Source organism: Scyliorhinus torazame, chromosome 9 (genome assembly GCF_047496885.1).
Source record: "Scyliorhinus torazame isolate Kashiwa2021f chromosome 9, sScyTor2.1, whole genome shotgun sequence".
Classification (NCBI taxonomy): domain Eukaryota; kingdom Metazoa; phylum Chordata; class Chondrichthyes; order Carcharhiniformes; family Scyliorhinidae; genus Scyliorhinus; species Scyliorhinus torazame.
In genome coordinates, this window is record NC_092715.1 from 96322861 (window position 1) to 96347250 (window position 24390).

The 24390-nt window shown below is 50.0% G+C and overlaps 1 protein-coding gene across 13 annotated transcripts in view; it reads right to left on the reverse strand.

The window, feature by feature from the left end:
- arb2a (ARB2 cotranscriptional regulator A) overlaps positions 1 to 24390 on the reverse strand; it is a 1003719-nt gene that overhangs the window by 293314 nt on the left and 686015 nt on the right. For all 13 annotated transcript variants that reach the window (XM_072516284.1, XM_072516280.1, XM_072516278.1 and 10 more), the window contains one exon: positions 14328 to 14412. In XM_072516284.1, the coding sequence (XP_072372385.1) occupies positions 14328 to 14412 (85 nt within the window). The remainder of the gene's footprint in view (positions 1 to 14327; positions 14413 to 24390) is intronic.

Here is a 24390-nt window from a genome sequence, read left to right on the forward strand (position 1 = left end):
CTCCCCCATATCCCCCCTCCCCCATATCCCCCCCCCCCCCCCCCCATATCCCCCCCTCCCCCATATCACCTGATCACTGCCTGCGTGTCTAACCATGCATGCTTCATTGTGTATCGCAGGAGCAAACGTCGAGGCACCCATCCCCGCAGATGCAGACCGCCTGCAGGATGCCCCTCGGAGGCCACGGGAGACGGAGAGACCTGGAGCAACAGGGAGACGACACCCCCGTCACGTGCGGGAGCGACGACACAGGCGTGTGCCACCCAGCGACGAGGGGGGCAGCCACAGGCCCCCGTCACATCCGAGCCAGGACACCACTACCCAGGACACCACTACCCAGGACACCACTACCCAGGTCACCACTACCCAGGTCACCACTACCCAGGACACCACTACCCAGGACAGCACTACCCAGGAAGACGAAAGACCGGACAGTGACTCCGAGTGGATGGGTGGAGACGAACCCCCACCCCAAAGTGCCATGGACTCAGAGTGGGACGAAGAGCACGACACAACGCCACTGCTATCACCAACACCCTCCACCATCGCAGAAACACTCACCTCGGTTGGGCACTTTAGTGATGAGGCGTCTGGTACACTCACTGGTGCGCACAACACAGCCGTCCCGGTACAGCAGGTGGAGGTAGGAGCAGCAGAGGGGCCGGGCGGTCGGAGGGCAGCCCAGTCCAAGCGAACATCTGCCGCCCAGATGGATCCCGGGTTCCTGGGGTTTCCACACCCACACATAGATCCGATGCAACCACTGACCCGGAGACGAGCGAAGAGGGTGACGGCCGGCTTGCGGCGGCTGCAGTCACAGGTGGAGGAGTCCACCCGCGTCCAGGAGCTGGAAGTGGTGCCAGTCATGCGTGCCACCCAGGCCGACACCGCACGGGTGGCGTCCGCGGTGGGGGCAATGAGTGCGACGGTGTCAGACATGGGGAACGGTTTGCGAGTCCTGGGGCTTTCCGTGCAGGCAGCGTCTGTGGCCCAGGACATGGCTGCCCTCTCACAGGAGGCCATGAGCCAGTGCCAGCGCCAGATGGCAGAGGCGCTCAACACCATAGCCCAGTCTCAGCAGGCCATAGCCCAGTCTCAGCAGGCCATGGCCCAGTCTCTGCAGGCCATGGCCCAGTCTCTGCAGGCCATCGCTGAGGGCATCGGCGAGTGGCCATGTGCGAGCCGGCGTCGCACTGTCACAGACAGGGTTTGCCAACCCCCTGGGCTCCATGGCTGCAAACCTGCAGACCCCTGTCGATACCACCAGCACGGGCCTCCAGGACTGACAGCGCCAGATGCTGGGGAGGCGTCGGATGGCCAGTCCGTTCGCATCCCCCACCCACGTAGAGGCCTGGGGGCTATCGGGCACCCCGAGGGAGGAGGAGGTGGTGTGGTCCGTCCCGGGTCCCCCTGTAGGGGAGGTCCGGGAACACCGCGACACCGCGGACTCCCCCCCTTCCGTCTCAGGTGCATCGGGTGGGCAACGGGCAGGGCAGGCTGGCAGCTCGCCATCCCAGTCGCCCGGGCCGCAGCCTGGCCCATCTAGGCCAGGACGCCCCAGGAAACGGCCGCCAGTGGGATCCAGTGTCAGAGGGCGGGTTGTCATCATCCTCCATGGCCTGCAATAGACACGTGTCCACCCGCAACTGTGTGAGCCCGGCCGTTGTGCCGCAGGTGGATCGGCAATGGGGGGGGTGGTGTGCATGCGGGTGGGGTGGGTGGGGTTGGGGAGGGGGGGAGGGTGCTGGGTGGGTGGATGGGTGGGGGGTGTGGGTGGTCGGCTGTTGCCATGGTGTGCGGTCTGTGGCCATACTACCCGATTCCCACGCCCATCTAGTCAGTGAAGCGGGCGGCTGGCTATCAGTCTGTCCCGTGCCCGCTGGGCCAGCCGGTAACGGTGGACAGCCACCCGCCTGTGTCTAGCCCGTCTGCCCTGACCATTGCCCCCATCCCCCTCATCTGGGGAGGACTGCGCCTCTTCCTGCTGCTCCTCCACTCCGCCCTCCTCTGCCTACGGCACATCGCCCCTCTGTTGGGCTATGTTGTGCAGGACGCAGCACACCACAATGATGCGGCCGACCCTATCTGACCGATACTGGAGGGCGCCCCCAGTGAGGTCCAGGCACCTGAAACGCATCTTCAGCACGCCAAAGCACCTCTCTATCACTCCCCTTGTCGCTACATGGGCATCATTGTAGCGGTTCTCCGCCTCATTGCGTGGCCTCCGTACAGGCGTCATCAGCCACGATCGCAATGGGTAACCCCTGTCGCCCAGCAACCAGCCCTCAGCCGGGGATGGCGTCCCTCGTACATGCCGGGGATGGATGACCGCGACAACACGTATGAGTCGTGTACACTGCCTGGGTAACGGGCGCAGACTTGCAGGATCATCATGCGGTGGTCGCAGACCACCTGTATGTTCATCGAATAGGTCCCCTTCCTATTGGTGAACACGGCCCTGTTATCTGCAGGTGGCCGCACGGCGACGTGCATCCCATCGATCTCGCCCTGGACCATGGGGATCCCGGCCACGGCAGAGAAGCCCACGGCCCGGGCATCTTGGCTGGCCCAGTCCACAGGGAAGCGGATGTAGCGGTGCGCCATGGCATATAGGGCATCTGTCACTGCCCGGATGCACCGATGTCTGCGATGTGCCGGACAGGTCCCCACTCGGTTCCTGGAATGACCCCGTCACATACAAGTTCAGGGCAACCGTAACCTTGATGGACACGGGGAGAGGGTGTGCCCCGCCAGTGCCACGCGGTGACAGGTGTGCCAGCAGGTGGCAGAAGTGTGCCACGGTTTCACGCCTCATCCGGAGTCTCCTCCTGCATTCCCGGTCCGTGAGGTCCTGGTATGACTGCCGGGGCCGGTACACACGGGGCGCCCTCGGGTGCCTCCGTTGCCGTGGGGCCGCGACGTCCTCCTCCCCCTCCTCGTCCTGTCGGTCAGGTATCCCTCCAGCCTGGGCGGCTGCCACCAGCCCCTCTGCGGCAGCCTGCGCCGCCTCTCTGGCACGCTCCTCCTCCTCATCCAGGGCAACATGGACATTAGCGGCTGCCACCACGGCGGCCAACATCGCTGGATGATCGGAAAACATGATGGCCTGGTGGCGGGGGGGGGGGGAACGACGACATGTCATCATTGCCCATATCCCCTCCTTCCCCCCAGCCAGGTGGCATGGACTGCATGGGTCCAACTGTTGGAGGCTGGCACCTGGCCAGGTGGACCAACTCACTTGCCCCCCCACCCCCCTCCCCGGCACAGACCCCCCCCCCCATCCCCCTCCCCGGCACGGACCGCCCCCCCATCCCCCTCCCCGGCACGGACCCCCCATCCTCCTCCCCGGCACGGGCCCCCCCCCCATCCTCCTCCCCGGCAGGGACACCCCATCCTCTTCCCCGGCACGGACCCCCATCCCCCTCCCCGGCACAGACCCCAACCTCCTCCCCGACACGGACCCCCCAACCCCCTCCCCGGCACGGACCCCCCATCCCCCTCCCCGGCACGGGCCCCCCCCCATCCCCCTCCCCGGCACGAACCCCCTACCCCCCCTCCATCCCCCTCCCCGGCACAGAACCCCCCCATCCCCCTCCCCGGCACGGACCCCCCCCCATCCCCCTCCCCGGCACGGACCCCAACCTCCTCCCCGGCACGGACCCCCCATCCTCCTCCCCGGCACGGACCCCCCTCCAGGCACTCCCCCGGAGCCCAGCCCACTCTAACCACCCCCCCCGCCGCACACACACAACCCGAGACACACCTCTCCCCACACATTCAGACTGCGGCCACGCCATCGCCTGCCCAGCGGCCAACCCCCCAGGCCGTCACTCACCTCCACGTTGGTCGGCGTGAACCTGGAGCACAGGTTCACGCCGACGAAAAGGAGGTTTGATTTACGTCGACGTGAACGGTCATCACATCGACGGGACTTCGGCCCATCCGGAAGGGAGAATATCGGCAGGCCCAAAATCGTCTGCCTTGCGCAGACCCGTGCCATTCTCCGACGTCAGCGGCGCCATTAACGCCCCAACGACTTTTCTCCCTTCGGAGACTTCGGCAACCGGCGGGGGCGGGATTCACGGCGGCCAACGGCCATTCTCCGACCCGCTGGGGGGTCGGAGAATGACACCCACTGAAACTGTTTTTTCCCCAAATGATAATGGAATTTGAAATGCTGCAGACTGAGATTCGACTTTTATTAGGTCGTGCATGTAGGGATTTGTACCAAAGATAAATAAGTGGAGCTGAGGTACAGTTCAGCCATGATCTAAACACTATATTCTGAACTTCTGCTACTTGGCGCTAGGTGCCAGACCACATTCTCTCAAGGCTTTCAGGATGAGGTGAGAACGATTACTTCTGTCAGTGGAGGGGACAATGATTTAATATATGTTTGCTGTCATGCACACCACAGAAACCTGAAAGCATCTAATCCAATAGTGTATCTTTCCTATAGGCATTTTACATCTATATATTTTCATTTTATTAGTCCAGACAATTTTGTTTGAACTGACACAAACACATTGAATATACACACAAAAGCAAATGAAATGGTTGCCTGACACAATTTAAAAGTCTTGTGGTGACAGACAAAAATGTCAAAAGGTTTAACGCTCTGTAATAGAAAGTTGATCATCTGTACATACTTTTACATGAACTCTCAAATGAGTTGTACACAAAGCCCCATGGGCATTGAAGCAGAAGGGAATAAAAAAACACCGGAGTATAGCACCTTAAAGTCAGAGGTCACTGAAGATTTTGGCAAATCTCAGCAGACATTGCGTCAGATTAAACAAGGAAAGATTGCCCTCCAACCCCAACCTGTTAAGACCCTTAAATCTGATGATGACCTAGCTGAACATACTACTGTTTAATATGTGATGTTAGCTTCACTAATTATTGTCTCCTGGTGCACAGGGCCAGCCAGGTTGCTCACAGATGGAGATAAAACATTTGATTTTTTTTTTTCTTTTTATAAGAAAAAGCTGTGCATTGCTTTTTTTTGTTTTGTTCATTTAAATTTTAGAGTACCCAATTCATTTTTTCCAATTAAGGGGCAATGTAGCATGGCCAATCCATCTACCCTGCACATCTTTTGGGTTGTGGGGGCGAAACCCACACAAACACAGAGAGAATGTGCAAACTCCACACAGACAGTGGCCCAGAGCTGGGATCGAACCTGGGACCTTGGCGCCGTGAGGCAGCAATGCTAATCACTGTGCCATCGTGCTGCCCAAAAATTGAATTGTTGATAGCACACTATATGGAGTTTAATAATATATATAATGCATAAAAGAACTGTAATTCAAATTAGGAGTGAAAAAGGGACTTTTCAAATTTTACTACTGCCAATAGTGTACTGAACAAATTCTGAGCTACCAAATGCTGCAATACATAGAAAATTCTAACATGGCAATAGAATCTAGATTATGTCAAACATCTGGAGATTATTTAAAAATAGCTACTAAAGATCTTAAAGTTCCATTTAAGAAACTGCCGGTGTCCAGGTCTTATGGATATGTGAGTGCATGAAAGGTTGCAACAGCATATGCCATTGCTGATCTTGCAACTGCATTATTGAGGCACGATCAATTTGGCTGGAGACGAAGTTGAATTCAAACTGAGGCTTTATTAGTATCTAGGGCGGGATTCTCCGACCCCCCGCCGGGTCAGAGAATCGCCGGGGGCTGGCGTGAATCCCGCCCCTGCCGGTTGCCGAAGTCTCCGGCACTGGATATTCGGCGGGGGTGGGAATTGCGCCGCGCCGGTTGGCGGGCCCCCCCCCCCGGCGATTCTCCGGCCCGCGATGGCCTGAAGTCCCGCTGCTGGAATACCTGTCCCGCCGGCGAGAATCAAACCACCTCTCTTACCGGTGGGACAAGGCGGCGCGGGCGGGCTCCAGGGTCCTGGGGGGGGGGCGCGGGCCGATCTGGCCCCGGGGGGTGCCCTCACGGTGGCCTGGCCCGCGATCGGGGCCCACCGATCCGCGGGCGAGCCTGTGCCGTGGGGGCACTCTTTTCCTTCCGCCTTCGCCATGGTCTCCACTATGGCGGAGGCGGAAGAGACCCCCTCCACTGCGCATGCGCAGGGATGCCGTGAGCGGCCGCTGACACTCCCGCGCATGCGCCGCCCGGCAAAGTCATTTCCCGCCAGCTGGCGGGGCGGAAATCAGTCCGGCGCGGGCATAGACCCTCAAGGTGAGGGCTCGGCCCCTCAAGATGCAGAGACTTCCGCACCTTTGGGGAGGCGTGATGCCGGACTGATTTGCGCCGTTTTTGGCGCCGGTCGGCGGACATCGCGCCGATATCGGAGAATCCCGCCCCTGATGTGTGGCCTCCCACAGCAGCTGGCGAAATGGCTGCGAACTGGAGGCCACGCATATTTATAACCCGCCCACTGGGCGGAGATAGCATGCAGGGGCCCAGGTGAACCTGTAGTGCAGGTTCTACCGTACAACCCTTAATATAAGAACACAGTGGTTTACCACATTCACCCCCTGTTAAAATTGAGTCCCGCGGGGCTGGTGGATAACTACATACAATTCGCAATCTTTAATATTTACAGAACAGTAAAAAAAAATGTCTCTGGTCATCCGGTGGGCCGGTCAGAGGTCCAGCCGGTCCGACGCCTTGATCGTCCTCTGGGATCGACAAAGTGGAGCCGGCGATGTTGGTGCTGCTGTGGTCGAAGTTGACTCCGGGAGCGTGCCAAAATCCTCTTCATCAACGGGGGTGGGCAGGGGGAGAATGGACAGTCCTAGGGGGGGTGATGGGGGCAGCGGGGAAGGGGAGGGTGGCACCAGGGGCGACAGGGGTTGTGCGGGGGTGGAACCTGCTGGTGCCAGGTCCTTGAGGGAGACGATATCCTGGCGGCCGTCGGGGAACGCCACGTAGGCGTACTGTGCGTTTGCGTGGAGCAGGTGCACCCTTTCCACCAACGGATCCGCCTTGTGTAGCCGCACATGTTTACGGAGAAGCACGGTTCCCGGAACTGTGAGCCAAGTTGGGATACAACCCCGGATGTGGACTTCCTGGGGAAGGCAAAAAGACGTTCATGCGGTGTACTGTTAGGAGCAGTGCAAAGTAATGAGCAAATGGAATGTAGTGCATCAGGGAGGATCTCTTGCCAGCGGGAGGCCGGGAGATTTCTGGACCGTTTTCTCTACCTGTCCGTTTCCCCGGGGGTTGTAGCTCGTCGTTCTGCTGGAGGCGATACCCCTGCTGAGCAGGAACTGATGTAGCTCATCACTCAAGAATGAGGATCCCCTGTCACTGTGGATGTAGGCAGGGAAGCCGAACAGAGTGAAGATAGAATTAAGGGCTTTAATGACGGTGGCAGACGTCATGTCGGGGCATGGGATGGCCAAGGGAAACGGGAGTATTCATCGATCACACTGAGGAAATATGTGTGTCGGTCGGAGGAGGGGAGGGGGGCCTTTGAAATCTACGCTGAGGCGTTCAAAGGGGCAGGAGGCCTTCACAAGGTGCGTGCTGACCAGCCGGTAGAAGTGCGGTTTGCACTCTGCACAGACCTGGCAGTCCTTGGTGATCGTCCTTACTTCCTCGACGGAGTAGGGCAAATTTTGTGCCTTAATGAAGTGGTACAACCGAGTGACCCCTGGGTGACAAAGGCTGCCGTGCAGGGCCCGGAGTCGGTCGACCTGTGCGCTGGCACATGTAATTCGGGATAGGGCGTCTGGGGGCTCGTTGAGTTTGCCAGAGTGATACTTAATCTCGTAGTTATAGGTGGAGAGCTCGATACTCCACTGCAGGATTTTGTCATTTTTAATCTTGCCCCGCCGTGTGTTGTTGAACATGAAGACAACCGACCGGTCAGTGAGGAGAGTGAATCTCCTGCCGGCCAGGTAATGCCTCCAATGTCGCACAGCCTCAACAATAGCATGGGCCTCCTTTTCGACGGATGAGTGCCGATTTTTGGAGGCATGGAGGGTGCGGGAAAAGAATGTCATGGGCCTGCCTGGTTGAGGGTGGCAGCAAGGGCGACGTCCGATGTGTCGCTTTCTACTTGGAAAGGAAATGTTTCGTCTACAGTGTGCATCCCAGCTTTGGCACTATCAGCTCTGATCCGGGCGAAAGCCTGTTGGGCCTCGGCCGTCAGGGGGAAATGAGTGGACTGTATGAGTGGGCGGGCCTTGTCCGCATAGTTTGGGACCCACTGAGCATAATACGAGAAGAACCCCAGGCAGCGTTTGAGAGCCTAGGGGCAGTGGGGGAGGGGAAGCTCCATGAGGGGGCGCATGCGGTTGGGATCGGGCCCCAGAACTCCGTTCTGGACCACGTAGCCGAGGATGGCTAAGTGGTTTGTACGGAACACACACTTCTCCTTGTTATATGTGAGCTTGAGGAGTGGCGATGCGGAGAAATTTAGCAAGGTTGGTCCTGCTGATCATGGCCTCAGATGGACGCATTGTCCAGGTACGGAAACGCGGCCCGCAAGCCGTACCGGTCGACCATTCGGTCCATTTCCCTTTGGAAGACCGAAACCCCATTGATGACGCCGAAGGGGACCCTAAAGAAGTGATATAGCCGGCCGTCTGCCTCGAAGGCAGTGTATGGCCGGTCCGATTTACGGATGGGGAGCTGGTGGTAAGCGGATTTCAGGTCCACCATTGAGAAGACACGGTACTGTACAATCTGGTTAACCATGTCAGATATGCGTGGTAGGGGTTACGCGTCGAGCTGCGTGTACCTGTTGATGGTCTGGCTGTAGTCCACGACCATTCGGTTTTTCTCCCCAGACTTAACCACTACCACTTGAGCTCTCCAGGGGCTGTTGCTGGCCTTGATGACTCCCTCCCGAAGCAACTGCTGGACCTCGGACCTGATGAAGGCCTTATCCTGGGTGCTGTACCGTCTGCTCCTGGTGGCGACGTGTTTTCAATCTGGAGTTAGATTGGCAAAGAGGGAACGAGGATCGACCTTTAGGGTCGCGAGACCGCACACCGTGAGGGGTGGTAAGGGTCCGCCGAATTTAAGGGTCAGGCTCTGGAGGTTGCACTGAAAATCCAGGCCAAGGATAAGTGCCGCGCAGAGGTTAGGGAGGACGTAGAGGTGAAAAACATGGAACTCTACGCCTTGGACTGTGAGCGTGACCGTGCAGCACCCCCGGATCGCTACGCGATGGGATCCGGAGGCCAGGGAGATACTTTGATTGGGAGGGTGTACCGTAAGGGAGCATCGCCTTACCGTATTTGGATGTACAAAGCTCTTGGTGCTCCCGGAGTCCAGTAGGCAGGAGGTCACGTGGCCGTTGACTTTCACGCTGGTGGATGCATTGGTAGAGTGTGTGGTCGGGGCTGGTCGATTGTCATGGATGCGAGTCATGGTTGATCGTCGAGTAGTGATCTCCGGGGGGGCGACTGAGTCGGGGTCCTGAAACGCCGTTGGTCTCCATGTGCTGTGGGGTGACAGGATGGCGGCGCCCGGAGGTCCTGGGGGTCACAAAATGGCGGCGCCCATGGAACGCACGTTGCGGGGGTGGAGCAAGATGGCAGCGTCTATGAAACGCACGTGTTGTGCGGGGGAGAAGATGGTGGTGCCCATTGCTCGCACATGGCCTGGGAGGAGAGGAGGATAGCGGCGCCCATTGTCCGTGACCGAGGGGGGGGGGGGGGGGGGCGACCGCTGCCGCTAAGCGGGCCTGGCACACCACTGCGTAGTGGCCCTTCTTCCCACAAGCCTTACAAAGGGCAGTGCAGGCCGGGCAGCGTTGGCGGGGTGTCTTTGTTGGCCGCAAAAATAGCATTGGGGCCCCCCGGAGATCACTGGCTGGCGCATAGCGCAGGCGTATTGGGTGGGTAGCACCCCCGCTGGGGCAGCTGCCAGTGGAGCCCATGAAGCATAGGATGAGTGGGCCGCACGGTTGGGGGCGTAAGACTGTACATTGCGCAGGGCGACCGTCATGGAAAGCGCTAGTGTTTTAATCTCTGCGAGGTCGCGCGTGGTCCCTTCTAGGAGCCACTGCCTGATAACATCGGGCCCAATCCCAGTTACAAAAACGTCCCTCATAAGGAGATCTGAGTGCTCCTTAGCTGTAACGTTCTGGCAGTCACAGTCCCGAACTAGTGGATCAGGGCCCTCCAGGAGTCCTCGATTGACTCACCAGGTAGTTGAGCACGCATTGCGAGTGTGTGTCTGGCGAAGAGCATGTTCGTCTTCAGCTCATAATTTTCTTTGAGTCGAGTCATAGCATCAGCGTAATTGGGCGCATCCTGGATCAGCGGGAAGATTTTAGAGCTGAATCTGGAGTACAAGATTTGAATCTTCTGAGCCTCTGGAACAGGGGTCGGCGCCACGTTGATATACGCTTCAAAACAAGCTAGCCAGTGCTGAAAGTCCTTTCTGGAGTCGCTTGCGTGTGGATCCAGCTGCAGTCGATCTGGTTTAATCCGGAGGTCCATCTTCTGAATCAGATACTAATAAGTTGAGGCATGATCAATTTGTCTGGAGACGAAGTTGACTTCAAAATGAGGCTTTATTAGTATCTGATGTGTGGCCTCCTACAGCAGCTGACGAAATGGCTGCGAGCTGAAGGCCACGCATATTTATAACCCGGCTCCTGGGCAGAGCTAGCATGCAGGGGCCCAGGTGAACCTGTAGTGCAGGTTTTACTGTACAACCCTTAATATAAGAACACAGTGGTTTACCACAATTATAGAACAATTTTTTGTAAATAGTAGAAGAACTCATTTGAAACAAACAAAATGTGGCAGCAACTAGGAAGTAGTAGTAAATAAACTAGTAATCTTACATTGTATGGGTTCAGTAGTACATGTTGTGTCACAAATAAAGCAGGGATTCCAAGAAATAGCAAGATAACATGATAATTCTTCAGTTCAATAACATTGGCTGCCCTAAATCAGCTTAGAATTAGATCATGCATCAAATTAAATCAAAATCTATCATTGTCTTTAGCTGTTTCTCCACTGTTTAAATAAATCTGCACAAGTTCACTTCAGTGATTGTGTACAGCTACAGCAGGGGAATTTTACCAGGCCCTTGGATCAGGTTTGGAGGTAGGCGGTGTGGTGGGCTGGGCAAAAATAGAAAAAAAAATGCCTCTAGTCAGCAATGCCGATGTGGTCCTGCCTCGTCATGTCTTTACGGGACTCAGCTTCAGCACGCTGAAGGTAACCTGCATTGCAGCAGGCGAGAGCCAATTGGGGCTGCTAATGAATCAATTAGCAGCCTTTTTCCAGGGACAATGGAATTTTACTCATGATACATGCATCTTCAACACATCAAGTCTCAGGAGGCAGGTGCACAGGAGGAGGTTGGTGCGCCATGAAAATAACATGCAATCGCATGTTAAAGGTGCAAATCGGCATGCTTGAGGTCATCTGCAGGCATAGGTTTACAATTGCATTATCACCTGGATACCGTTGTCCAGGGATTGTACTGGTGGTGAAGAAGTGGCTGCCGTTTCCTCTGAGCGAAGAGGTAATTGAAGGTCAAGGAAGACATAAGAAGGCAATAGATTGCGTAGGATGGGGATGCCTCATAATGGGTGAGGTTAACAGGTTAATTTGAGGAGGCTAGGGGAAGCACTCCTGCTCCTCCTGAACCATAAGCAGTTTTGGAAAAGCACTTAACTGTTGCATACAACTGTCCTTATCTCTCTTTAGCTGCTGGGTTGAGGCCCAGGAACCCAGTGTCTAGCATTTAAGTTGGAAGAGAGAACAAAAATCTGACGCATGAAATTAAAATATTGAAATGCCCCCTAGGAATGGGTTGGTAACTTGGCCCTCATCCCGCTCGTGTTAAAAAGCAGAAATGGGTGGGTTCAAGGTGGGATGGATTCAGGTTTAAGATTTTTTATATCTTTACTCCATCTGACCCAAAATCATTTAGTTTGGGGGTTAAAATTCCCCTGTTTAATTCTGATGAGACACTGGAAAGAATAAAGCTTTTCTTAGTCAGAATAAAGGTTAAAAGATCTGACAGGTGTTCAAAGTTATTATAGAAATTAATCAGCTCAATAGGGAGAAACCGTTTGTACAGGTCAATTAATCAGTAACTGTAGGGGTTAATTTTAAAATTAACAAAAGAACAATTAAAGTGCTCAGGAGAGTAAGTTCTGTAGAGAGAGTTTTTAGGATGTTGAATGTTGTACCAGAAATAATGAAGCAATAAATATTTGAAAAAATAAACATTTACGTTTGAAATAGAAAAAGCTGGAAACATTGGCAGTCCAACAAGAATTAGGGGTTACTTGTGATTGTGTCAATGTATCAGCAAATGCATGCTATGACAATTACATTTTTAAGCTAATTGCCTGATTAAAGACAGGTAACGGTTGTTGGCTCAATGGTTATTGGGGAGGGGGGAAGATTTTATATGAAGTTTGTTTCTCTGCTGAGTTGGATGCACAATAAACTTGCTGAAGGTAAAAGACATGCTGCTGTATTAATCCTCCATCATATACTAACAGTGAGTATTAACATGGTAGCAAAGGGTGAACATCAAGCCTTGGTGATTGGATGCTGGAAAATAAGTATACTGCTCCTGACAGAGTTAAGTTGCAAGATGGCAGAGGAAGATGTAAAATCAAGCTTTGATTACCCATCAATCGTCTCAAAAGCAGAGCCATATGCGCAATGGAAAACAGAAGTTTAGATATGGACACAGGTTACTTCATTACCCAAAAAGAAGCAAGGTATGGCTTTGGCTTTATCATTACCAGCGAAGAGTAAAATTAGGAGTAAAATCTTTCAGAGTGAATGATTTGAATAATGATGAGGGACAGGACCTTCTGTTACAGTTTTTGAATAAACTCTACAAAAAGGACGACTGATTAGAAGCATATGAAGCCTGGTCAGCATTTGATAGATTTAAAAAACAATGATCAGTCCATTGAGGAGCATATCATGGACTTTTATAGATGGTATGAGAGAGTGAAAACAGTTAAGCTTGGCATCCCAGAGTCGATATTGGCATTTCACATACTTGATTATGGATTATGCATGCATTTCCCATGTCGATAGACTCTCAGGGGTTCAATTCCGAAGTAAAGACTCTCTCTTTTAGACCAAATAACTGCTGTCCTAAAAATATTTCTAGGAGGACAATTATTTTCAGCCACTTTTCTACTCAAGGCAACTGTGCAATAAAGCAACAGATGGAGGATTCGATGGTGGCCGAGTTTTGGAAGTAACAAAATGTGAAACGCAGATTTCATTACAAAGGTGGGGTTATTTTTTTTATAAATTTCAAGTACCCAAGTTAATATTGCAAGTCTCATCTCTATGCTTCTGCTCTACTTGAATACAAATTTCTGGTGCAGAAAATACTGAAATACTCTTCCTCAAATGTTGTCATGAAGTCTTTGTAATCCATTTGAACTGACAGACAGAGCCTTTGTTCAACATATCAATCAAAAGGTAGCAGCTACAACAATGCAGCACTACCTCAGCACTGCACTAAAGTACCAACTTTTGTTATGTATTTTAAATTTTGGTGTACAACTTGCAACTGAAACCCTCAGACTTGGAGTGAGTGTCATCAACTGAATATATCTGTTATGAATAATTTAAATGTCAAGTTATTTTAAAATTGATGCCAGTAAGAAGATGCATATTAATTCCTAATTATCCAACTTTTTAAAACAGCAGAGAAGTATCTTACCACTTTATACCTCTGTTTAAAAATTGTTACTCCCAAATTTCAGTCTTGGATATCTGACTCAGTATCCCTGTCCAAAAGCATCTTGGAAAAAGCCAAAAACTCTTCTAACGGCTGATAAAAGCAATGCCGGTGGGGAAGGGCACTTACAAGCTTCAGTGGGATTAAAATTCTCTAGGGATTCTCTCAATTATTTGGATCAACTTCGCCAGAGAATGATTGGGAGAACATCATGGAAATTCAACTACAGTCACTTTATGTCCATTCAGTTGCTGATTGGTCCTTTTGATTTTAAAGTTAAGTACATTTTACTGAATTGCCATGTGATCAATACATCATTGTTCCAGATACTTATTGCTATCACATGCTTTGCCACATTCGAGTGACATTATGAATAATGGTGGATTACGTGTGACACCGCCCATTAATGCTGTAAGTGAAGCAAATGTTCAGGAGCACATGTTCAGGATCATAAAGTGGAAGAATTCCACAGAAAATCTAGTCACCTGGCTATCCTTACTCAGCAGCTTAAGGTCATAAAATAATGAGATGCAATTGAAGCATCAGTATGTCTGTTGAAAATCTCCTTACCAAACATTTTAAATTACGTCCCAATGCAGGCAAATATACTTTATCGTTAAGAAAACAATCTATCCACACTTTATGAAAAGAATAATAAAGTACCTGCAGAGACTCGTGGACAGTCTGGTAGCATGAATTCTACTGGCGTGTCCAGAGGTTCAGAGCTTGATACCCAGTTGCGGCAGTGCTGGAACACAAAAGAAAGGTGGATGCTTCAGCTGTGTACACTATTCCAACAAGTTTTGGCTAATTTAAGAATTATGTTATTTAAAGTTTAGGTTGGACAATGTCATTTATCAATAAAAAAATTCCAACAATTGAACATTTCTATGGGCATAAATACATTTATTTCTTTGATAGGATTCAATTTGAAAATGCCACAACACATCAACTGCACCTGACTTTTTAAAAATGATGTAAATGTTGAAAATCAAAGATAAACAGAAAGAAATAGAATAAAGTGACTCCAGACAAGTAAATAAATTAATCAATGGAAAATAATATAACATATAATCTGGATTTGATCCAGAACACAGGTTCTGAATATTCTGCAGGGCAGAATAAATTTAAAGAAATGATTTAAAGCAAGGCAAACCAATTCAGATATCTCATACATTGGCATTATTAGCTCTGCTGAAAGAAACTGCTTTTCTAAACGTAACGATTGAATTATTGAACATTGTATTTCAAATTGCACAGCATCTATTTTAACCTATTATTGAGCACAGAAGGCTCAGCAATAATTGAGTACACTTATTTATCTATGTTACTAATAATCATCCTAGTTTGACAATGCAATGCGTGCACAAACACATACACAAAAGTGAATAATTTGAAATTCATGGCCCAAATCCTCTGATCTCCAGATCGTTATATGATTCTGCAGAAGTCCTGACATGGGTCGTATGTGGAAATTGCTCAGGAAATTTAAACTTCTGATGGGCAATTGCCTGCTGCCTGGTATCCAGAACAAATATCGCCAATTCTGAGCGAGAGCCAGAGACTTGCACTGGATTCATGTGACTTAGCTTCATTGTTACTCAGGAAATGTTTGTTGTAAATCTGGCTCTAATACTGGGCAACTCTACCCGACTACCCCTGCTGATCACCCACAATGCTCCCCCCAATCACCCGATTATTCCCTTGACCAGACATGACTAACCCCAGCCTAATTAACCTTTCGACTGGATCTGATTACCCCAACCATCCCTTAACTGATAACCTCTGACTACCAAACGATCTACCTTTGACCAGACTAAATACCCTCCTTGACCAAATCCAACTACCCACTCATCCACCTCCCAACTCCCCCACTTACTTACCTGCCCACTCATTCATTCATCCACTCTCCCATTCATTAACATATACATACTCCTAAAACCTTTAAATACCAGAATGTGACAACCAGTGCTGTAAAACGAGAATGTGTCCTCTTGTTTCCCTTATTCTACACCGCTCACTGGAGTTCAAAGGGAGACCTGTGCAGCACATTTCTACTTCAGCCCAGTTCAGAAGATAACCCCAATGATTGGGAGGTGAAGGTGAGGGGCAGTTGCAGTGAATCGGCAGTGTAGTTGCCATGGGGGCAGCCTTTGATGCCAGGGGGCCCTTTCATGGCTAATGAAGTGCACAAAAAACGACAGCTCCCAAAATCTGGAACCCAATCAGAAGTCGCCAGGTTTCATTGGGCAGTCTCCCCATGTGGCACGGGTGCTGCTCAATGTGGGAAAAATTGCCCCTGAGGTGGGATGTTATTTCTAATAGGCTATTTAATAGATCAATGGCTGCCTGCTAGAAGCTCTACCAGCTTTTCTGCTGCTGGTAATAGGGTAATTAGGGATGGGAAATAAATGATGGCCTAGTCAGCAGCACCCATAATCTATGAAAGAATTTAAAAAACGGTTTGGCAGTGAGAAGATATCAAGCACCCACCCCCATGCCCCAATTCTGGCTTATATAATATGAAGACACTTATTGTATTGTTGAAAATTAGGAAACAAAACTTTATAATAAACCCCGTATGAACACAAAATTATTAAGGAGTGGGACAAATAGTACTTAATAAGCTGATTCTGTACATCAGCACAGATGTTCAAAGTAAAACCTTTCCACTTTCTGCATACCCACTGTGATCACATTCTAATTATGAATGAATTGCTCACGCAATTTGGTAAACAAAATTTAAAACAAAGAAATGGTTACTCTTTTAGACGTTTGTGTAGCTTCTGGCTCAGAATAAATTTTCATAAGTTTGCAATTGAAACATAAATTGGGTCATTATTTAAATGATGGTATTAAAGAATATTTCCCCCAAAACAGGTTTGATAATTTCCAACAAATATGGACCTTGTAATTTTATTTCTCTTTGTAATTGTCAAAACAATGATGGACATAATGGGAATCTGCATTTCTTTATGAATTGCTGGTCCCAAAGGAATGGCTGTTTCAGGCAATATCTGTTAAGCATTTGTAAGATGTTTTCTATTGTTCAGGTCCAGACACCCATTGATTGTATCCATATTACTGTTTAAAATAGAACATAGAAAGGAGCAAGTGAAAGTTTTTTGTAATGTACACATTTGCGATTCTCCGGAAAGATTTCTAAGTGTTGTAGCGAGCGGGAACTGCCGCGAGCTTCTTGACGCTCGGCAATGCTATTCAACTTTAATTGATCCACTTAATGAGGCCTCTCGGACTTCTCACCGCGCTCACCAGCCCCCCACTAAGGTTGAGAAGTACTTAAGCAGCACTTGCTCAGCCAATCCCCGGCCAGCTCCCAACAAAGACGTCCAGGAGACCGGCCCCAAGATTTGGGCATGCAGATCTGGGGAGGAAGCTAGATGCAGTGGAGGCCAGGAGGGATGCCCTGTTCCCCCGAGTGTCCCGGAGGGTGAGCCATAGGGCAGCCAGTGGTGCCTGGGACGAGGTGGCAGCTCAGGAGTGTGACCAGGACTGGCATCCAGTGCCAGTGAACGGTCAACGACCTATACCGGGCAGCATGAGTGAGTAGACACCAAAGTGCCTGCCCCAACGAGACCTTTCCACCCCCATGAGAGCATCCACCCCCAACTCGCCATGTGAACCCCAACCCTCCCTCCACCTCCCTCTCCCTTCAACCTCCTCCCAACACTTCTTTCATATCCCCACCACTGTGAACCACGCATGTGGCTAACGATGCTCTCTCTGTGTCTCCTCCAGAAAAGCTCTCCCACATTTGCCGGGAGAGAGCTCAGACTGGCGATGGTGTGCCGGATATAAGAATCCACACCACCTTCAAGGAGCTTGCCCTGGAGGTGACTGGGGTGGCCAAGGACAGAGCGGTCACCAATGTGGAGGCTGACTGATGCCGCAGAGGTGAGGAACCACCGGGTTCCACCAGGAGGACCTGTCAAATGTGAGTACTGATTGCCTTTCTGACCAACCCATTCCTCCCACTGACCACATGTCCATTCTCCCGCAGGTCCTCCAGCCGACGACGCCGGCCCATCCTGGGTGGCACCCTCTCCAGCCTCCCAGGAGAACACCTCGGGGGAGAGCTCCGAGGATGCCACCATAATAGTCATGTCACAGGTGTAATCCCCACACTCCACGCGCAGATAGGCACACCTCAGTGGGAAATGTTAATGGTCAGGCCTCTGGGGCACAATCTGGTGAGCAGCACACAGCTGCTGATGTACATCAGGTGGAGGCAGAAATCCCCAGGTGAGACAGCAGTTAGAGGTCTGCTGGATCCCAGGACCCAGCTGGATCCCAGCCTAATGCTGAGCCTTTGGAAGAGTTCATCCTGGAGCTGATGGAGACGTTAGGGTGTGGCCGGGGCATTCAGAGGGAGATGTCAGCAGCACTCCAGCAAGTCCATAGCCGCTTGGAGGAATCGCAGAGGCTACTGGTGCAGGACATGGCGCTGGCAATGAGTGGCACCAAGGCCAATACTGCTCGGGTGGCGACCACAGTGGAGATCCTGGTGCAAGATGTCAGCACCATTTGTGAAGGTTGAAGGCATCCCGCAATCATGACGGCCATGGCTGAGGGTCTTGGCAGAATTTCTGACTCGCTGGGGGATGTGACCCAGTACCTGGCTGACCTTGATGATGTTCTGCGGGAGATGTCCCGCTCTCACATAGGAATGGCTGAGGCACTGCGGGGCTTGTCCCAGTCACATATGGGAATTGCCGAGGCGCTGCAGAGCATGGCCCAGTCACGGAGGAGCATCACCGAGGGCATCTACTTACTGGTGCAGACCCGGGCAAGGCCAGGGCTCGAACCAGCTGCCCCTCCGTCCCAAGATGAACCCAAGGCCCTATGAGCACCAAGCGGGAGGAGGGGGTGCTGGGTGGCTGCCCGGCCCCATCCCATGGAGTGGCGACGGTGGCCACCAGCTCCCCCGGGTTCCACCCCTCTGAGGCCGCATCTCACAGCCAGCACACAGGACAGGCGTCACGGCTGTGCATGTGCCGCCAACAAGTGAGCTGGGGTCCACCGGCCCCAGAGGACGCCCGCCAGGGGCATCGAAGGCCACGGGACGAGGTATTGCAGCTGGCTGCCTACACCTCTGATGTGCATCCTGCAGAGGCACATAGACATGGTGATAAAGCTAGGAGGGCGGGGGATGGGGTTAGGGTGGTGGCACCATCAGGAAATGGGGTAATTGTTGAACACAATAAACGCCCTTGTGCACAACCAGTATGATGCCTCTGTCACTTTATTCCGTAATGCGGGCCATCCTCTGAATCCTTGGCACATCATTCCAGGCATCTTCCCCACTCGTGGCACCCACCCATCCTCCGTCTGAGAACATATCACTGAAGCTATGTCCCATCCCCTGGGTGTTCGGATGTTGGCTGCTGCATGTGTGCTGTTGCTTCCCGCAGTATTCAAGCACAGTGTGCATGCATCAAGTTGTGACTGGGATTTGAGGCAATGACTCCAACATGCTACATGGCCTGCCCACCCACTGGAAACACTTGGGTTGTGTGAAGTGCTTAATTAACCATGATTGCTAATTCCCTATTAGCAAAAGCCTTCAGCCACATGGCCAGAGGCAGTTGATTGGGGTTATGGGTGGTCGGTGGGGCAGACGGACAAGGGCAAGGATTGCAACAGGAATGGATACACACATTCCAGGGGTTGGCATTGTGGTGCTGCATGCAGTTGCCCCCCCAGCACCTTCCCCCACCCTCCCCTGGCGGCCCACCACTGCGGAAGGTCCCCCACCCCCAGCCAAGGGTCCCCTAATCCCCGCCAAGCACTAGGACGGCAAGCCCAGAGCTCCGGCCTCTTTGCCTGTGAGCAAAGATGGCTACTCACCTCCTAAGCTCCCACAGAAGCTCTTCCGCCAGATTCCTATTTTTAAAAAGGAGTACTAATCGGCGCCAGCGTGACCACTTGCTGGTGAGGCCGATGAATGACGTGAGGCCATTGGATATGGGGTTGCTCTCGTTAATTGTATGGAAATAGGGCTTAAGTGGTGATAATTGGTTTCTCGTCACGCTACGGCGAAATCCCGATTTCGCCTACAAAAGCGGGCCGGTTGCATCGCAAATTGTTTGGCCTCTCCCGCACTTCACCAGTCTCGTTTCGCTCAAGCAAGAGTGCAACGAGGCTGGAGAATCACGCCCATTGTCTCATGTGTTAAGATTAACTTAATCTTGAACAGAATTAAAGTAACCCAACCAGATTCATAATATTGTAAAAGCAAATTACTGCGGATGCTGGAATCTGAAACAAACACAGAAAATATTGGACAATCTCAGCCGGTCTGACAGCATCTGTGGAGAGAGAAGGGAGCTAATGTTTCACGTCTAGATGACTCTTTGTCAAAGTCATAATATTGTATTTATTCCAATTAAATCTTGAAACAAATGAATACTGGTAGCATCAATCCTATATATTTTCAAGAGATACATATTCATAATAACTTGTTTTCTTAGTTTCGTGACTGATTCTTTTACTTCAAATTCAGCAGTATGTGAAATAAATATTTGCATTTATTCTTTGTCATTCTTTTAAAGAATTTTAATACAGCTCATTAAGAATTTAAGAATTGCCACTTTCAACATTGAAGCCTGAATGTTCTGTCGGGCACAATCCCAGCCAGACGTGAGGACTTGACATCTTCATCCACCTGACATCACAAAGGTTGACCTCACCATAGTTTCCAGGGTCAGCTGAATTTGAATGATGAGAGCAAGCTCCAGGTGTTAGAAATGTCTCTATCAGGAACTGTTTGGGAAATAACGTGCTGCAAAAGCTTAAAACAAGCCACAACACAAAATGTAATTTTGAATAAAGCAAAGACACCTCTGAACCTAATGTTACACGGAGTAGAACTCCCTATTATGTCGATGCCAATGCTGAACTGGTGCTTTGGGAAGTTTGACTGCTGAGGAAGGCCACCAATGAAAAAGCCCCAAGGAATGATGTAGCGATTAGGCGGAAGTTGCTACCCAGGGAAGTTAGTGCAAATTCATTCAACCAATGCAAGCAAAACGTTTAACAGCTTTTCCAGGTCAGGTAAAGTAGTAAGAGCCAGCCACACCGTTCAAGAATACACTGTACTAGACATGACTGCCACTTACAATCACTTCCCTTTCGCTGTACCTTTTTGCTTAAATAGCTTATTATTTTTTTAAAATAAATTTAGAGTACCCAATTATTTTTTCCAATTAAGGGGCAATTTAGCGTGGCAAATCCACCTATCCTGCACATCTTTTTGGGTTGTGGGGGTGAAACCCACGCAGACACGGGGAGAATGTGCAAATTCCACATGGACAGTGACCCAGGGCCGGGATTCGAACTCGGGTCCTCAGCGCCGTCGGCAACAATGCTAACCACTGTGCCACCGTGCTGCCCTAAATAGCTAATTATTAATGCTGATAGGGCAGTACCTTTTTGAAGTCATAACTTTCACCTTGTAAGTGTTCTTTCACTTAAATCTTCAGAGCATTAATCTGAACCTTTAACTCAATGGAGAGCCGATGTGAGCAACTCTACAGAAGTCCCAATGAGCATTCTCAGCTCACACATGGCCCACTGCTGATTGGCTCTGTCATAATATGCACCCATGCACATCATGAGGGAAAAACAGGCAGTGACAGACACCCAGGTTAGCCAATCAACATACAGGAAAGAACACAACCAATCACTAGACAGAACACCAGAGGGGGGCTTCCAACTATAAAACACACGAGGCATCACCACTGGTGACAAATGTAGTGAGTCAGGGTGTATATATCAGTCAGCACCTTCTACATGTGGATCAGAGCTAGCCTGGTCTAGTAAGTTAGAGTTAGTACACTTAGAGTAGGAGAGTGTCAACCCACAGCCAGCTGTGTGCATTGTTACAGAAGTTCAATAAATCGTATTGATCCAACGCCTACGTTTGGTGTATGCTTTACCGTTCATCTGCATCCTGTTTCAGTCCGTGTTACCCCAGGGTGAATAACACGACAGTCTCTACACCCCTTAACCTCTCCCAGACCTACCTGCTGGTATCTTAGCACCCTAACTTTGGTATCCTCTCTGCCAGCCAGCTGCAGATCCAGCTCTATTGAGGTTACCTATTCTGGCACATGGATCAATCTCTGTGCTTCATTCGTGCCCATTACTAACCAATGTTTCCCATTTTAAATCCACTTGCACCTTTACTGTAGCACCTCTGTACAAGAAAAAACAAACTTGGTGAAACAGATATAACGATGATAGAAAATGGGACACTGAGGTCAGTCAGAGGTGGCTCACTGCTACCTTCGCAAGTATAAATAGGGATGGGCAATAAATGCTGGTCAAACCAGAAACACACACACAGAATCACAGACCCCATTAAAAAATATTTAGAAGTCCAGAATGCTCTAATGGGTCCTAGTCCAAGTCCCTTACCCATTTGTTTGAAAATCTAGCGGTACGTAGAAACTCCAGTCTAATATTTAATTTCCATTAGAAAGCATTCCTTGGTTGCGTGTCAATTGCTAAACTAAGGGCAATTAGGAATGGGCAACAAATGCTGGCCTGGCTAACAATGTTCACATCCCATGAAAGAATTGAAAAAAATCAATGGGTGGGTGATTGTTAAGGGAGCGGTGCTTTTTTAAAAATATAATCTTTATTGTCACAAGTAGGCTTACATTAACACTGCAATGAAGTTACTGTGAAAAGCCTTTAGTCACCACGTCCCGGGGCCTGTTCGGGTACACAGAGGGAGAATTCAGAATGTCCAAATTACTGAACCTAACAGCACGTCTTTCGGTACTTGGGGGAGGAAACCAGAGCACCCGGAGGAAACCCACGCAGACATGGGGAGAACGTGCAGACTCCACACAGACAGTGACCCAAGCCGGGAATCGAACCTGGACCCTGGAGCTGTGAAGCAACAGTGCTACCCACGATACAGGCGAGATACAGATACAGGCTAGATACATTGCAACAAGTTGGAAAGGCAGGGAATCAAAGCCAGGGATACTTGGATGACGAAGGAAAAGGGCAATACGATTAAACAAATTTTTAATAAGCATGCCTTCGAGCAAGTTGAGAGGGGTAGTGTAAGGAAAATAACATTGGCAAAGAGAAAATAGAATGACAGTTAATGTAAAAGGTAACCCAAGACATATAAATAGTAAGAGATGTGGTGGGGCCTATTAAGGACAAAGGTGATTTGTGCTGAGAGATGCAGGGCAAGGCTAGAATATTTAATGAATATTTTGTATTGATGTTTACTAAGGAAGAGGATGCTGACAAAATATTGGTTGAAGCGGAGGTTGCAATTGTAATATCCTCCACAGGACTTATGGGGTGGAAATTATTTTCTTCCCCATGGCCCTCGCTGAGTACGAGCTCCCCCAAAACTCTATTAACAATTATATAAAAGGTTAGTCAGTAAGGCACCAACCAGCAGAGGAACCCGGTAGGGATCTACTGGGTAGTGTATATACCGTTATCGTGAATAAATCTAAGTTCTTTATTTTACTCGGTGCGGACTCCCTGTGTCCTTATTAGAGTAAAGCTAATGTATGGATGAAAATTGAAGGGAAGGATGTAGTAGGAGGGCGGCATGGTGGTGCAGTGGTTAGCACTGCTGTCTATGGTGCTGAGGATCCGGATTTGATCCCGGCCTGGGTCACTGTTGTGATGATATGCATAAACAATCATATATGTAATTAAGTAAATGACGTCCGACCAGCAGGTGGCAGTGTAAATCTACCATGTGACTCTATACCTCGGAGTTGGAAGATAGTCGTGTTAGTGGATAGTCATACTTGGAGTCGCTCTAAGATAATTTATCAATATTAGTAGTTTGTAATCTATTTCTCATAGTTATCTTTACCACGCATTTGTTTTTTAATAAAATACTTTAACTAGTCAAGAACTAGACATTCTACTGTGCATCATTCCTACCAGCCAAGTAGAAGAACATAAAATTGTCTGTGTGGATTTTGCACATTCTCCCCATGTCTGTGTGGGTTTCACCCCCACAACCCAAAGATGTGCAGGTTAGGTAGATTTGCCACACTAAATTGCCCCTTAATTGGAAAAAAAATTGGGTACTCTAAATGTATTAAAAAATAAACATAAAGAAAAGGATGTTGTAGAAAGGCTGGCTATGCTTAGAATGGACAAGTCACTCGGTCGAGTTGGTCCTGGTTATTGAGGGAAGTGGGGGCGGGAATAGCGGAAAGGTAATCTTCTATTCTTCCCTAGATAGAGGGAGGTGACAGAGAGTTGGAAAGTGGTGCATGTGACACCTTCATGAATGTAAGGGTGTAAGGACATTCCTAAAAATTACAGCCCAATCAGTTTAACATGAGTGGTGGGTAAGGTTTTAGAAGCAATAATCAGGGAAAAATTAACAGGCACTTGGAGAGGTTTGAGTTAATTAAGGAGAGCCAGCACAGATTTGTAAAAGGTAGACCGTGTTTGACTAATCCAATTAATTTTTTTAATGAAGTAACAGAGAATATTGATGATGGGAATGCAGTGATTGTTGTCCATATGGATTTTAAGAAAGTGTTTGACCAAGTATCACGTAAAAGACTGGTTAACAAAATTGAGGTTCATGGAATAGAAGAATCAGTGTCAGCTTGGATTTTTAAAAAAGTAGCATAATGTACACCACAATTTTTAAAGTGGCAAATGATAGACAGTGGTATTCCTCAAGAGTCAGTGCTAGGAC